At 47.8% G+C, this 14,799-nt stretch overlaps 1 protein-coding gene across 1 annotated transcript; it reads right to left on the reverse strand.

Moving 5' to 3' along the window:
• Positions 1-1,387: 1,387 nt before the first annotated feature.
• On the reverse strand, positions 1,388-12,893 carry LOC120308836 (zinc finger protein 271-like). The gene is made up of 3 exons (XM_039345375.1): positions 11,792-12,893; positions 7,836-8,053; positions 1,388-2,860 (listed from the first exon to the last, which is right to left on the reverse strand). Exons 1-3 carry the CDS (start codon positions 12,307-12,309, stop codon positions 1,629-1,631), a joined length of 1,968 nt encoding a protein of 655 aa, XP_039201309.1. The 5' UTR covers positions 12,310-12,893; the 3' UTR covers positions 1,388-1,628.
• Between the last annotated feature and the right edge of the window lie 1,906 nt (positions 12,894-14,799).

Consider the following 14,799-nt stretch of genomic DNA (forward strand, 5'->3'; position numbering starts at 1 on the left):
AGCTGAGCCATGCTGGCTCCGGAATTCTGGGAGTTGAAGTCCACAAGTCATAAAAGGGCCAAGTTTGAAAACCCCTGAATTAAATCAATCAGTTAATCCATCCGTGGCTGCTGACCAGGGGTAGGCAACTGTGGCTCTTTTCTGATTTGTGGACTTCAACTCCCAGAATTCCTGAGCCAGCCACGCTGAGGGGAAAGGGAGAGGTTTCCAAGCTGAGCGAGGCTGGCTCAGGAATTCTGGGAGTTGAAGTCCACGAGTCATAAAGGAGCCAAGGTGGCCTACCCCTGAACCAAGGCCTTATGACTCCCACATTCACTTTACAACTGCTGGGCTTACTTGACAACCACTGTATTAAAGGTTGTAAAATCGGAAGCAGTCACATGATGACCCACTGTACAACTGTTATGACTTACAACCAAAATGGCAGGTTCAATTACGTAAGACGAGGACTATCTGTAAAGACAAAGTAATGAAGAACGAGAAGCAAGATAGGAGGTTTAAGAAGATGGTCCACTTGCAGTCTTAGAAAAGGGGGAGTTATTTGTAGGGGGCTCAAAAAAGCCAAGCTGGGGGCCCACAGTCATGTGATCAAAGCTCTGCCCCTTTTAAATCTATCTGTAAAAAGAGGCAGGGCTTCTGCTGTATAAGGTTGCAGTGGCCATCTTGACTTTTTTGACCTCTCCTGCAGAAGCTGCTGAACATAACTCAAATTTCGGGGGGAAAAAATAGTTTGCAATTTAAAAGTTGCCAAAGTTTGAAGCCCATGTCAAAGCAAGGCTCAATGAAACCACACAGCCAACAGCCATCTATTTATTACAAAATACATAATAATAATAATAACCACACATAATAATTCATGAAAATCACAATGTACTGGGTTTGACGAATGTAATCTAATTAAATTCATCTTGGGTTTATCTGCCGATTTTGCCAAGCAAGCTCCGGACCCTCATGTGGATTGGAGTGGGAAAAATTATGGCTTCTCTCCTTATTAAATTTTTTTCCCCTCATGCATAATTAGAACAGATCCATTTCTAAGGTTACTTTTTCTACCCTCCTCTATTCTGGATTCTAGTTAGATTTAGAGCAGTGGTTCTCAACCTGTGGGTCAGGACCCCATTTGGGGTCGAACGACCATTTCACGGGGGTCGCCAAACAACGCAGTCCGCCATTTTTTTCCCCTTTTCCTTGGCTGTGCTACTCCCTTTTATTTTATTGGCTTTTGAAAGCCAATAGAATAGACTCTCTTGAATCTAATTCTATTGGCATTCAAAAGCCAATAGGAATTGTCCAGGCTGTCTCTACCCTGCTGAGCCCGCCAAAAGTCCCATTCTGCAAACGGTGCTGCACCAGTTGAGTAGTCCTCGACTTACGACCGGTTGAGTAGTCCTCGACTTACGACCGGTTGAGTAGTCCTCGACTTACGACCGGTTGAGTAGTCCTCGACTTACGACCGGTTGGAGGTCGCGGCATTAAAAAGGTTGAGAACCACTGATTTAGAGAGAATCGGCTTGGTGGCAGCAGAAAAAAATTAGTTTTTCCTCCGATCTTGGATGCTCTCTCACACACATCCAGCAAGCCCGCTAGTAAACACGCCCACACCCACCAGCCTGAGACAACACCAATCATTACACTTTTAAGACCTCCCCCTCTTTGTGGGTCCGTTTATGGACCACTAAGTGCGCGCTGCAGGTAAAACACCTGCCGCAAATCAGACAGGAATAGGGTTTCTCCCCCGTGTGGATTCTCTGGTGCTGCATGAGGTGCGCGCTCTGGCTGAAACTCTTCCCACAAGTGCCGCATTTATAGGGTTTCTCGCCCGTGTGGGTCCGCTCGTGCTTCACCACATCCGAACTGGTGGTGAAGCTTTTCCCACACAGGGAGCATTTGTAGGGTTTCTCCCCGGTGTGGATCCTTTTGTGCTTCACCAGGTCTGAGCTGGAGCGAAAGCTTTTCCCGCAGGCCGGGCATTTGCAGGGCTTCTCGCCCGTGTGAGTCCTCTCGTGCTGGGTGAGGATCATGCTCTGACTGAAGCACTTCCCGCAGTACGAGCATTTGTACGGTCTCTCCCCCGTATGGCTCCGCTGGTGTTTCACGAGACCCGAATTAGAAGCAAAACTCTCCCCGCAGGTGAGGCAGGTGTACGGCTTCTCTCCCGTGTGGGTCCTCTCGTGCTGGATCAGGTTCGAGCTGCGCTTGAAGCTTTTCTCGCAGAGGGAGCAATTGTAGGGTTTTTCCTCCGTGTGGGTCTTTTTGTGGTTGACAAAGTTTGAGCTGGTGGTGAAACGTTTCCCGCACTCGGGACACTGGTAGGGCCGCTCCCCCGTGTGGGTCCTTTGGTGGGTCATGAGATGGGCGTTGGAGCAGAAGCTTTTCCCGCAGAGGAAACACTTGTACGGCTTCTCCGCCGTGTGGAAGCGCTCGTGAACGATCAGGTAGGATCGTTGATTGAACCGCTTCTCGCACACTGTGCACTTATAGGGCTTCTCCCCCGTGTGGATCCTCTCGTGTTTCACGAGATCCGAGCTCTGGTGGAAGCTCCTGCCGCAGTCGGCGCACTTGTACGGCTTCTCGCCCGAGTGGTTTCGTTTCTGGTGGCTGATCAGGCTGGAGATGCTACAGAAGCTTTTCCCGCAATCGGAGCATATATATGACGTCCCTTCGATGGAATTCCCTTCTTCCAGCCCGGGGATCATGCCTGGCAGGCCCACCGATCCGTGCTGGAGCTCACAGATCCCTTCCACTTTGTGGAAAGCCGAAAGGTCTGGGGCCGTTTCCAGGAATGAAACACACGGTTCCAGGAATCCAGGCTTCTTCACATCCCCGGTTTCTCCATTATCATCCATCTGTCCACCAGCCCCTTATTTCGTTAGAAAGAAAAACAAAGAAAAATTAATTGGGTGACGTTCCAGAAGAATATCCAGGCAGTCCTCGACTTAACGACCGCAACTGAGTTCAAAATTTCTGTTGCTGAGTTAAGCGATTTTTGCCCCGTTTTGCGACCTTTCTTGCTGCAGATGCTAAGTGAATCACTGCAGTCGTTCAGTGACAGTCACACGGTTTTAAAGTGGGTCTGGCTTCCCCATTTGAATTGATTTGTCAGAAGGTCGCAAAAGGCGATCAAGGACCCTGGAACCCTGCATCCGTCATAAATAGGAGCCAGTTGCCAAGCCTCTGAATTTTGATCACATGACCTTGGGGATGCTACAACGGTCGCAGATGCAAAACGGCCGTAAGTCCCTTTTTTTTTTTTGTAGTGCTGTTGTAACTTTGAACAGTCACGAAATGATCTGTTGTAAATCGAGGACTACCGTATTTTCCGGCGTATAAGACAACTTTCTAAAGCGCGGAAATCGGCGCCGAAGTTGGGGGTCGTCTTATACGCTGAGTCGTCTTATACGCCGGAAATTACGGTAGTTTCTGGCGTATAAGACGACTTTCTAGGCATGGAACTCGGCGCCAAAGTCGGGGGTCATCTTATACGCCGGGTCGCCTTATATGCTGGAAAATATGGTACACGTAATCTATTGACTTGATGATCGAGAAAGAGCCCGCTGCAGGTCCACATTCCTGGTGAAGCAGATGAGGTGTGTACGCCCCCACAGGCCTTTTTAGGGGTGCCCTCATGTTATGGAATTCTCTCCCTTGGGAAGTAGAGACGTCCCAGTCTAGTGTCACTTTAAAAACTAGCTAAAGTACTTTTGTTCCTGCAGGAGGCAGTAGTTGGTCCTTTAATCCAGAGGTCCCCAACCTTTTGGGCACCAGGGACCGGTTCCGTGGAGAAAAGTTTTTCCGTGAACCAGAGAGTGTGTGGTTTTGTGTTTTGCCTATATCCCACGGATGGGGCTTTGCTTGTTTGTGCGGACCAGTTGCTGGCATGCTGCAGCCCGGTACCAGTCCACGGATCGGGGGGGTTGGGGACTCCTGCTTTAATCTAAGGATGATCTCTGCAATACTTGATTTGAATGGTCTCTGCAGTGTATTAGATGTTGATGAGCTTTTATTGTATCTCATTCTTAATGTTTTGCTTTTTTTTTTCTTGATTGTGCTCTTCCAAGAGCCCACTGGCTGGGATTGTAATGGGCTGTAAGAATAACCTTGGGAGACAGCAGGAAGAGCTGCAGCTTTAAGCTTTAAGCTTCAACCTTGGCAGCTTTAAGACGCAGGAACTTCGATTCCTAGAACTCCCCAACCAGCATGAATTCTGGGAGTTGAAGTCCACACATCTTAAAGTTGCCAAGGTTGAGAAACATTGGCTTAGACCAGGGGTAGGCCACCTTGGAGCTTTTATGACACATGGACTTCAACTCCCATCATTCCTGAGCCAGTCATGCTGAGGGGAAAGGGAGAGGTTTCCAAGCTGAGCCATGCTGACTCAGGAATTCTGGGAGTTGAAGTCCACGAGTCATAAAACAGCCAAGGTTGCCTATCCCTGGCCTAGACCAGGAGTCTCCAAGCTTGGCAACTTTAAGACCTGTGGACCAACTCCCAGAATTCCTCAACCAACCATGGCAGGCTGAGGAATTCTGGGAGCTGAAGTCTACAAGTCTTAAAATTGCCAAGTTTGGAGACCTCTGGCCTAGGCAATGGTCAGACAAGAGCTCTCTAAACTCACAGAAGAAATGGGAGCATGGAAAACACCTCAGGAAATATCATGGGGTTGGAGTAGAAGACCTCCAAGGTCCCTTCCAACTGTTATTCTATCTAACTCAAAGCAATGGAAGGATGGCTGTTCTCCCTGGTCTTGGAGCTGCAGTGGCTGGGCCGTTCTAGGATGTTTTGTTGCCATAGAGTTTGCCATCCAGATGCTTATGATGTTTTTTTTTTATTGTTTTTACTTTTTTTAATGTAAGATTCATCTGGAGTCAGGCTGTCTTGACTTACAAGCATTTGTTTAATGACTGTTCAAAGTTACAACGCCACCGAGAAACACGACCGTTTTTCACACCTACAACCACAGCAGCACCCCCCCCATGGTCACATGATCAAAATTCAGACGCTTGGCAACTGACTCGTATTTATGATGGCTGCAGTGCCCCGGGGTCACGTGATCATCTTTTGCGACCTTCGGACGAGTAAAGTCAATGGGGAAGCCAGATCCACTTAACAACCATGTCGCTAACTGAACAGCTGCAGTGACTCACTTAACAACAAGGAAGGTCCTAAAATGAGGCAAAGCTCGCTGAACAACTGTCTTGCTTAGTAACGGAAATTTTGAGCTCAATTGTGGTCATTGAGGGCCGCATCAGCATTGCGGTTGCCCTGGGGGGAGCAGGTGGGTGCGGCCAGGGTGGATGCGGCCTACTGGGTGGGCGTGGATGGAGTAGGTGTGGCCTACTGGGTGGGCATGGCCAACTCTACATCATTTGCGTCAAGGGTGCCTGTGGGGGCCTGGGCAAGAGTGGGACAGATCTGAGGGTCTCTGGCAGAAAGGGGTGGGACCGGGGCAAGCGCCAAGGCATGGTCCATTTCTTCATTCCTCACAAAGGGTGACACCTCCCCAGCATGCACCCAGGGGGTGAGGCCGACACAGCAGGGGCTGGTTCCTCGCTGTTTCTAGACCAGTGGGTCTCAACCTTTTTAATGCCGCGACCCCCAACCGGTCGTAAGTCGAGGACTACTCAACCGGTCGTAAGTCGAGGACTACTCAACTGGTGCAGCACCGTTTGCAGAATGGGACTTTTGGCGGGCTCAGCAGGGCAGAGACGCCTGGACAATTCCTATTGGCTTTTGAAAGCCAATAGAATTAGACTCTATTCAAGAGAGTCTATTCTATTGGCTTTCAAAAGCCAATAGAATAAAAGGGAGTAGCACAGCTAAGGAAAAGGGGGGAAAAATGGCGGACTGAGTTGTTTGGCGACCCCCGTGAAATGGTCGTTCAACCCCAAATGGGGTCCCGACCCACAGGTTGAGAACCGCTGTTCTAGACCTTGTGGAACTAAGACTGAATGCATTTCAGCATAGATGGCCACCACAAAATTATACATTGGCTCCCGGCTGGCCTGGGCCAGGGCCAAGGCAGAGGGGGCCGTTCCCTCACTGTTTCCAGGATGGCTTCGCAGGCCACATGAAACCACTTCACGGGTCGCATCCGGCCCCTGGGCCTTGTGTTTGACATGTCTGTCCTAGAGAACTGACTCTCTCTTGGAAAGACACCCAGCGATCCAAATAAAGATCTTACTTCGGTCCAAAATATCACGTTGGGCTATTCAATTTCTCTATACCAAGACAGACGGTGGAAGAAAAGGGAAAGAGCATGATCATTATAAATAGGTTTATTTCAAATGACTAAGACTCCAAAACAGGAGTGTTTTCCCTTCTTACGTGTTTATTTGATAATGAGAAGAAAAAAAAAAAGCTAGACAAAGGCTCCATTGTAAGCTGCATAGCTTGGCAGGAAAAAAAAACCTGTCACTGAAGATAAATAAAGCACTGGGCCTGGCAAACACCCATCCCCAAGTAGCTTTTGCACCTCTGAACACAAATCTTTGATGAAGATAATTGCAGGCAGCCAGAGTTGCCTCTTCTGTTCTTTTCAAACACTGCACATCTGCCTGTCCAGCCAGGGTCTAGCAAACAGGGTTTGGCTTGTTCTCCCAAAAGTGCATTCTGGTTCTTTTCATTCAAGGTTGAGAAGCCAAACTTAGTCTGGGGAGGGTGTTCAATCTTGGAGCCCCACTAATGTGACTAAAGGGACAGAAGCTCCTTTCCTTTTGTCCAATGCACCATCAAATCAAATCCAGCAAGGTCTTAACAAAACAGTGGAGGGGGGGGGGAAGAACAGCTGTCAATCCTTTCATGACTTTCACTTACCCTCTGGAACAACACAGCCCCCCCAAATGAGGTCAGCCCCCAGCCCTCAGGACCTTCCAGAAAGCCCTTAAAACATGGTTGTTGATTTTTCCAACAAGCTGGAGATCCCATCACTGGGAGCTTGCCCGTTGGTTGTATTTCTAAGCCCTCTTCCCTCCTGGCCTTGTTTATTTAAGAGAAATAACAGAACAGCAGAGTTGGAAGGGACCTTGGAGGTCATCTAGTCCAACCCCCTGCTAGAGCACGACATTTTATACCAGGGGTTGAAGTCCACAAGTCATAAAAGGGCCAGGTTTGAAGACCCCTGTCTTATACCATTTCAGGTAAGTGGTTGTCCAATCTCTTTTAAAAAGCCTCCAGTGATGGAGCACCCACAACTTCAGAAGGCGAGCCCTTCCGCTGGTTGACTGTTCTATCGGGAAATTTATTTTGATCGTTACTGAAATACATTTTGATTGTTGCTAAGGGTTGGCAACAAAACGTTTGCAACTTAATGTTTTAATTCCTGGTTCGATTGCACGCACGCACATGCACACGCGCACACATACAAATCCAGAGCCACTTCGTGAGAGATGAGCACTCAGGTAAATGTGATCAATAAACGCACCTTTGGGACAGCCATGACCTGGATGACTGAGAATCTCCATAGAGAAATAAATAAAATAAAGGCATCCCAGTTTGAGGATTGGCTGCGCGCACACACACACACACACATACACACCATTTCCCCCATTGCAAGGAAAAGCTTGACATCTGTCTGCTTCTGCAGAGCTCAAATCAGGTTTAAGGCAGGGAAGCAAAGGGAACTTTTATTTTGGGGGATTCCCTGTTCCCCACTTAAAGGGAGCGGGGGAAGACCCGACCCCTTTCCCCTCCCTTTCCCCAGTTCAGCGGCTGCGCTCCCTCCCCTCCCCATCTCATTCACCCTCCTGTCTCTCCCCCCCCTTCCCCTCCCCAAGCTCCTTTTGTCTGCAATCCAGCCGCGGGAAAAACGGCGGCGCCTCCTCCCCGTTCAGCCCCACCTGCAAGGTGCGCCGCGGAAGCCGCTAATCCGAAGAGCCGCGGCGATCGCAAATGCCGCCAGGCGGGCCAGCCTCCGCCGGAGCGATGGGAAGGGCGCCGGCGGGGGGGGGAACGAGAGAGGAGGAAGTCGCGTGGAGGGGGAATGGAAGGGAGAAGGAACAGGAAGTGGCCTTCGTTTTTATCGCCCCCCTCGCTCGCTCGCGCTTTCGTACGGTCTCTCTAGGAATCGGGATGGAAGGCTCGACTGCCCATCTCCCCCCCCCCCCGAACGTTCCAATAATAGGGGATCGGACAAGTCTGAACTATAAAGAACGGCGCCTAACAGATACGCTGGACTCCAGCATCCATCTTGCTCAGTTATGGGCGCTGGAGTCTGAAATGGGATAGGATCTCCTGCTTGAGGAAGGGGTTGGACTGGAAGGCATGCAATGTCCCTTCCAGCTCTGTTCTGATTGATTGAGCTTGCAACTTGCCAAGTGCCAGGCTGCAGAAGGCTGATTTCATGGGTGGAGGGTGATTTGATCTTTTTTGAAGGCACCTGGCTGGACTGAATGTTCAGCAGTTGGAAAAGCAGAGGCTTGAGTCTTTCGTGTCTCTTTCTCTTAATTTCAACTGGGTTAGCCATCCAGAGTGGCTTAATGGGGCTGCCTGGTTCCTTCAGCGAGAAACCACCTCCTCTCCTTCTGTAGCTGCACATCAACTTTCTTCAGCATATGATAAACAGAGAATTAGAAATTAAAAGATCTGCCAGCAAACCTCAAAATAAATGCATAGAGAAAAAAAAACCCCTCTCGGTTTGCATTTGACACTTGGGCTAAAATTAGTTAAGAGCACTTCATTGGCTCCCTCAAAGAAATGGAATCCCTTCAATATAAGGAGAAATGACAGTTTGACCCCCCCCCCCCTCTGACTTGGTTATCTCAGATTCGTTTGAGAATAAAGTGCATGGACACCTTAGGGCCCTACAGAGCAAGGATTCTTCACCAACCCATGAGAGATGGTGACCGAGGGGCTGAACAGCAGTTAGAGCCGAGGTGGCGCAGCAGTTAAGAGTGCAGTACTGCAGGCCACTTTAGCTGACTGTGTTCAGCAAGTCAGCGGTTCAAATCTCACCGGCTCAAGGTTGACTCAGCCTTCCATCCTTCCGGGGTAGGTAAAATGAGGACCCAGATTGTTGGGGGAAAGGTAAATATATATGTACATTGCTTACTGGTGTACACCGCTTAGAGAGTGCTTGCACTTAAAGCGGTATATAAGCGTCATAAATAAATAAATAATAAGCTCCAGAATTCATCCCTGATGCTATGATGATGATGATGATAATAAAGTTGGAAGGGACCTTGGAGGTCATCTAGTTCTTTGGGATTGGGCGGTATATAAATAAAATTAAATAAATAAATAAATAAATAAATAGTCTAACCCCCTGCTCAGGCAGGAAACCCTATACCATTTTGGACAAATGGCTGTCCAGTCTCTTCTTAAAATCTTCCAATGTTGGAGCATTCACAGCTTCTGGAGGCAGGTAGTTCCATTGGTTAATTGTTCTCACTGTCAGGAAGTTTCTCCTTAGTTCTAGATTGCTTCTCTCCTTTATTAGTTTCCATCCGTTGCTTCTCGTCCTGCCTTCAGGTGCTTTGGAGAATAGCTTGACTCCCTCTTCTTTGTGGCAGCCCCTCTCGTCTTGTGCTTTCCTCTATTCTAAATAAGGGGGAAAAAATTCCTATCTTCATGCCTTTCTTAATAAATCTAGCTTTTATTTCAAATATAATGAACCCCTGTAGCATTCACTGACAGCTGGGCTATATACTGCATATGTAAAACAAATTAACATTTTTAACTTGACAACCTATGATTCCTTTTGGATCATCTTTCTTTCCACATCTAGAACTGGTGGAATCTGCTCAAAGAGCAGAGAGTAGTTGTGGACACGAGGGCCTTTGTGCAGCTTCAGTTGGTGCACCAGTTGCCAATAATGTAATATTTACACTATAAAAAACACAAACTTTTTTTTAACCCAAAAGGCATCCCAATTAATTGAGCAATACATTTATGTTTTGTTTTGTTTTTTAAAAAAACATTTTTAATACAGATGCTTATGAGAACTGCAACCAATGGGCATCCATTTTTGAAAATGTGCTCCCGCCCTTCCTGTCACCTTCTACAAAGTACTATAATGGGATCCAAGGCCAAGAGACAGACATCTGCCCTTGTTATGATTTTAAGATGATATAATTGCATGTAAATATTGGCAGATTAAGCTTTTTGGATTAAGATTTGGTGGAACATTCAAAAGGTTTTTAAGAGAAAGTTTTCACCACAACTATTTTTGTTAGGTATTATTGTAGATTGTGATGTTAAAGAAACTATTTTAAATCTTATTACAGCTGCAAGGTTATTGGTTGGGCAATATTGGAGGAAAGATTCTTTGCCCACTATAGAAGAATGGTCATTTAAAGTTTCTAACTTAGCAGAAATGGCCAAAATTTCGGCTTATTTGAAGGATCATTCACAAGAAAGATACATCTCGGTGTGGAGAAGATGGATAAATTATGTACAGAATAAATATGGGACTAGAAAGTATCATTTAGCTTTTGAATAACTTATAGTTTAAAGTGGGAATTGTTTATTGTATTTGAGTTAAAGTATTTTATGGACTTGATTATTGGTATAGTTGGTTAAGCTTAGTTAGAATTTGTTTGCTTATTTGTAACCCTGTAATCAGCTCTGGGAAGTGAGGGGGGCTTAGGGTTAGGGTGGGGGGAGGGAGGGAGGGGTTTTTGTATTGTAATAAAATGAAAAATTGGTATAAAACTTTCCAATAAAAAAAATATTGGCAGATTTAAATTTCTAAACAGCTGTCTGAATTGCACTGAATTGAATTGCACTGAAGACTCAGATTTCAATTCAACACACCTCTCCATCTGGGCACCTGGAGATACACTCAGTGGGAGCCGCCTGAGTTTTGAATAGCCAGGATAGTAGCCCTCAAAGCCTGAATCTTTCCACTCCCCCACCCTCCAGTCCGAGCTGAAGAAGCTTCTTGGATGAGAAGCAAAACGTCTTCACAGAAAAACAAGAAGGTCCAGTTGCCTCTTGAAAAAGCACCTTTAGGATCTGAACCTATTTCCATCTTACATGTTCTCAAGCAGAGCTGTGTGCCCACATACTGTTAAGGATGAGAAGTGAAATGTACATGCTTGGAAGACTGAAACAGGGCCTAAAGTTGGGTATTTAAAATAACACACAGAAGGGTGGTCATGAGGTATAACGGAAGATAAAACTGAGTTTAAAAAGCGAGAACATCTTGATTAAAACAAAATATAAAGCAAACATTAATGGGATTGAAAACATTGCAAAGCATGTCTTTTTGTCATATGTCCTAATGGGAGACTTTTTCTTCTAGTGCCGTGGTGGCTAACCTATGGCATGGGTGCCAGAGGCAGCACTCAGAGCCCTCTCTGTGGGCACGCACATCGTCGCCCCAGTCCTAGGCCTTCAGCTGGGTTTTATAAAACCTTTTTGCTTTAGTCCTCCGCTGCCGTGTACAAAAAAAAAAAGGTTCAATCAATCAATTTCAACTTCTCGCGGGAAAAAAAAGATCTCACAAAGTTGGAATTGATTGATTGAACTTTTTAGTCCCACCCAGTCTGCCGTTACCACCGCAGTCATGCCCACCCAATGGACCACGTCCACCCGGCACCGGACGATACATAAGTGGGTTTTGGGTTGCAGTTTGGGCACTCGGTCTCTAAAAGGTTTGCCATTGTGGACCACCTACTCTTCTTCCTTTGAGCCCTGAGAATCACAATCACCTTTGCAAATTAACAAAGGCCAATTCTTGGTAGCCTCTGGTTGTAACCATCCAGCAATGCACATTTGCTATTGACACGCTTGGTTATTGACGCCCAACAAGTCCCAAGTCAGACCATCAAAGTCCAACAGTTCCTAAATTGACCCTCTTCCTTGAGTAGCCATGCCCACCTCAGCCAAATGAGTCTTCTCGTGTTTCGTCAGTTTTGACCTCTGCGTGTAACTCTTCCCGCAAACTGAGCACCGGTAGGGCTTCTTGCCCGTGTGAGTCCTCAAGTGGAGCGTCAGCCCTGAGCTCTGGCTGAAGCTCTTCCTGCAGGCCAGACATGCATAGGGCCGCTCCCCAGTGTGGGTCCTCTCGTGTTTGATAAGGCCAGAGTGGTGCCGGAAGCTCCTCCCGCAGACCGAACACTTGTAGGGCTTCTCCCCGGTGTGGGTTCTCTCGTGAGCAATCAGCGTTGAGTTGTGGCTGAAGGAGCGGCCACACTCCGAGCAGATGTAGGGTTTCTCTCCGGTGTGGGTGATCTCGTGCCTCACCAGATCGGAGCTCCAGAGGAAAGTCTTCCCGCAGTCTGAGCACGGAAGGGTTTGACTCCCGTGTGAGTTTTCTCGTGCAAGATCAGATTGGACCTTTGGCTGAAGCTTTTCCCACAATTGGTGCATGAGTAGGGTCTCTCCCCGGTATGGATTCGCTTGTGGAACCGAAAAGCTGAGCTCTTATTAAAGCTCTTCCCACATGTTGGACACCGATAGGTCTTCTCTCCCCCCAAAACCTGCTGTTCCAAGATGGAAAGACTGCCCCTTGGATGGTACCCTTGCCCGCTGCTCATGGAAGGGCACAACCCCTCCTCCCTAGTGTGGATCCTCTCATGCTTCGTCAAGCTGGAGTAGACACTAAAGTTTTCTCCACAGGTTACACACCTGTAAAGCTCCTCTCCTCGATCAAAACTTTCCTGCTTTGTAGGAACCGAGTCCTTCCCGCAGTCTGAACATCGCGAAGGCTCGTCCCCATGCGCGACTGGGCTTAAGCTGTGACGGGGGCTTTTCCCACCGCTTGAACAGCTACAGGATTGCTTTCCCTTGAGGATGCCTTGAAGGTTAGGGAAGAGCACCCTCTGGCTGGGGGTGGCCGCAGAGTCTAAGGCAGTGGTTCTCAACCTGTGGGTTGGGACCCCATTTGGGGTCGAACGACCATTTCACGGGGGTCGCCAAACAACGCAGTCCGCCATTTTTCCCCCCCTTTTCCTTAGCTGTGCTACTCCCTTTTATTCTATTGGCTTTGGAAAGCCACTAGAAGAGACTCTCTTGAATAGAGTCTCATTCTATTGGCTTTCAAAAGCCAATAGGAATTGTCCAGGCTGTCTCTGCCCTGCTGAGCCTGCCAAAAGTCCCATTCTGCAAACGGTGCTGCACCAGTTGAGTAGTCCTCGACTTACAACCGGTTGAGTAGTCCTCGACTTACAACCGGTTGGGGGGGGGTCGCGGCATTAAAAAGGTTGAGAACCACTGGTCTAAGGACTTACAACATTTGGTATCTATTGAGGCATCTGGACTGTGGCCCAGCTTATTCTCCGCCCTTCTGCAGGACTCCAGTTTCTCCGACGTGGACCTTGGTTGCCTGCGAGTGGTGGGTTCATCCTCTTGCAAAACAGAGATGTTAGCATTTTGAACTGGGATGCCCTCACGCTTTCGGTTCCTCCAGGAAATGCCTCTCTCTCTTCCAGGCAGTGTCTGGCAAACCTCTGCCTGCTTTTGAATTCCCGCAGGAGAAATCTCTCATTCGCAAGATTCCTCGCTGTCTCCTAAAAAAGAGACAAAGATTTTAAAAAAAACAAAGATACAAAGACAGATTAGGGGAGACCTGGCTTAAAAACAGTAACTGTGAGAGGGACCTTGGAGTCCTGGTGAATGATCACTTGATTATGAGCCAGCGGTGTGCAGCAGCAGCCAAAAAAGCTAATACAATCCTGGGTTGTATAAACAGAGGCATAGAATCAAGATCACGCGAGGTATTAGTACCGCTTTATAAAACCCTAGTAAGACCACACTTGGAATACTGCAGCCAATTTTGGTTACCATATCCCAAAAAAGATGTTGAGACCTTGGAAAAAAATCAGAGAAGAACAACGAAGATGATCAAAGGCCTGGAGACTAAAACATACAAAGAACGGCTGCGGGACTTGGGTTTGGCTAATCTAGAGAAAAGAAGAAATAGCGGAGACATGATAGCAGTGTTCCAGTATCTGAGGGGCTGCCACTAGGCAGAGGGGGTCAGGTGTTCACCAAAGCACCAGAGGGCAGGACGAGAAACAATGGTTGGAAGCTGATCAAAGAGAAAAGCAACCTGGAATTAAGGAGAAACTTCCTGACAGTGAGGACAATCAACCAGTGGAACAGTTTGCCTCCAGAAATTGTGGGCGCTCCATCACTGGAGATTTTTAAGAAGAGACTGGACATCTCCTGCTTGAGCAGGGGGCTGGACTAGAAGACCTCCAAGGTCCCTTCCAGTTCTATTCTATTCTAAATTGCACACAGTTCTGGAAAGGGTAAAGGTAAAAGTATCCCTTGTTCAGTTGTGTCCGACTCTAATGGGCAGTGCTCTTCTCTGTTTCCTAGCCAAAGCGTTTTCCTAAGACAGGGGTAGGCAACCTTGGCTCTTTTATGACTCGTGGACTTCAACTCCCAGAATTCCTGAGCCAGCCATGCTGAGGGGAAGGGGAGAGGTTTCCAAGCTGAGTCATGCTGGCTCAGGAATTCTGGGAGTTGAAGTCCACGAGTCATAAAAGAGCCAAGGTTGCCTACCCCTGGTTTAGGCTAAACCAATTGTGTGAATCTGGCCTCTGTTCTTTGGAAATCCAGGCTTAGCAAGGTTATCCCAGGGGTTATTTCCATAAACCACCTTTATTCGGCGCCACTTTTAAACCCAGCCAGCTAAAATATTAGGGGAGAGGTGGATTTGTCTTCTGCGGTCCCTTCTACAGCGCGGGCCTTGAAGGGTTAAAGGAAAGAAAAGACCTCCTCCTCCTTTTCCTAGAGTGGCCCCCAGGAGAAGCTGCACTGAGGGGAGGGGGCCGTTCCTCCCCTGCGTGGTCCCGACCTTCCGCCCCATACGGAGCCACTGCCTGGACTGTTTTGCGATTGGCTTCGAGTCCC

Source organism: Crotalus tigris, unplaced genomic scaffold, assembly GCF_016545835.1.
Source record: "Crotalus tigris isolate CLP2741 ecotype Arizona unplaced genomic scaffold, ASM1654583v1 scf7180000017950.1190679, whole genome shotgun sequence".
Taxonomy (NCBI): domain Eukaryota; kingdom Metazoa; phylum Chordata; class Lepidosauria; order Squamata; family Viperidae; genus Crotalus; species Crotalus tigris.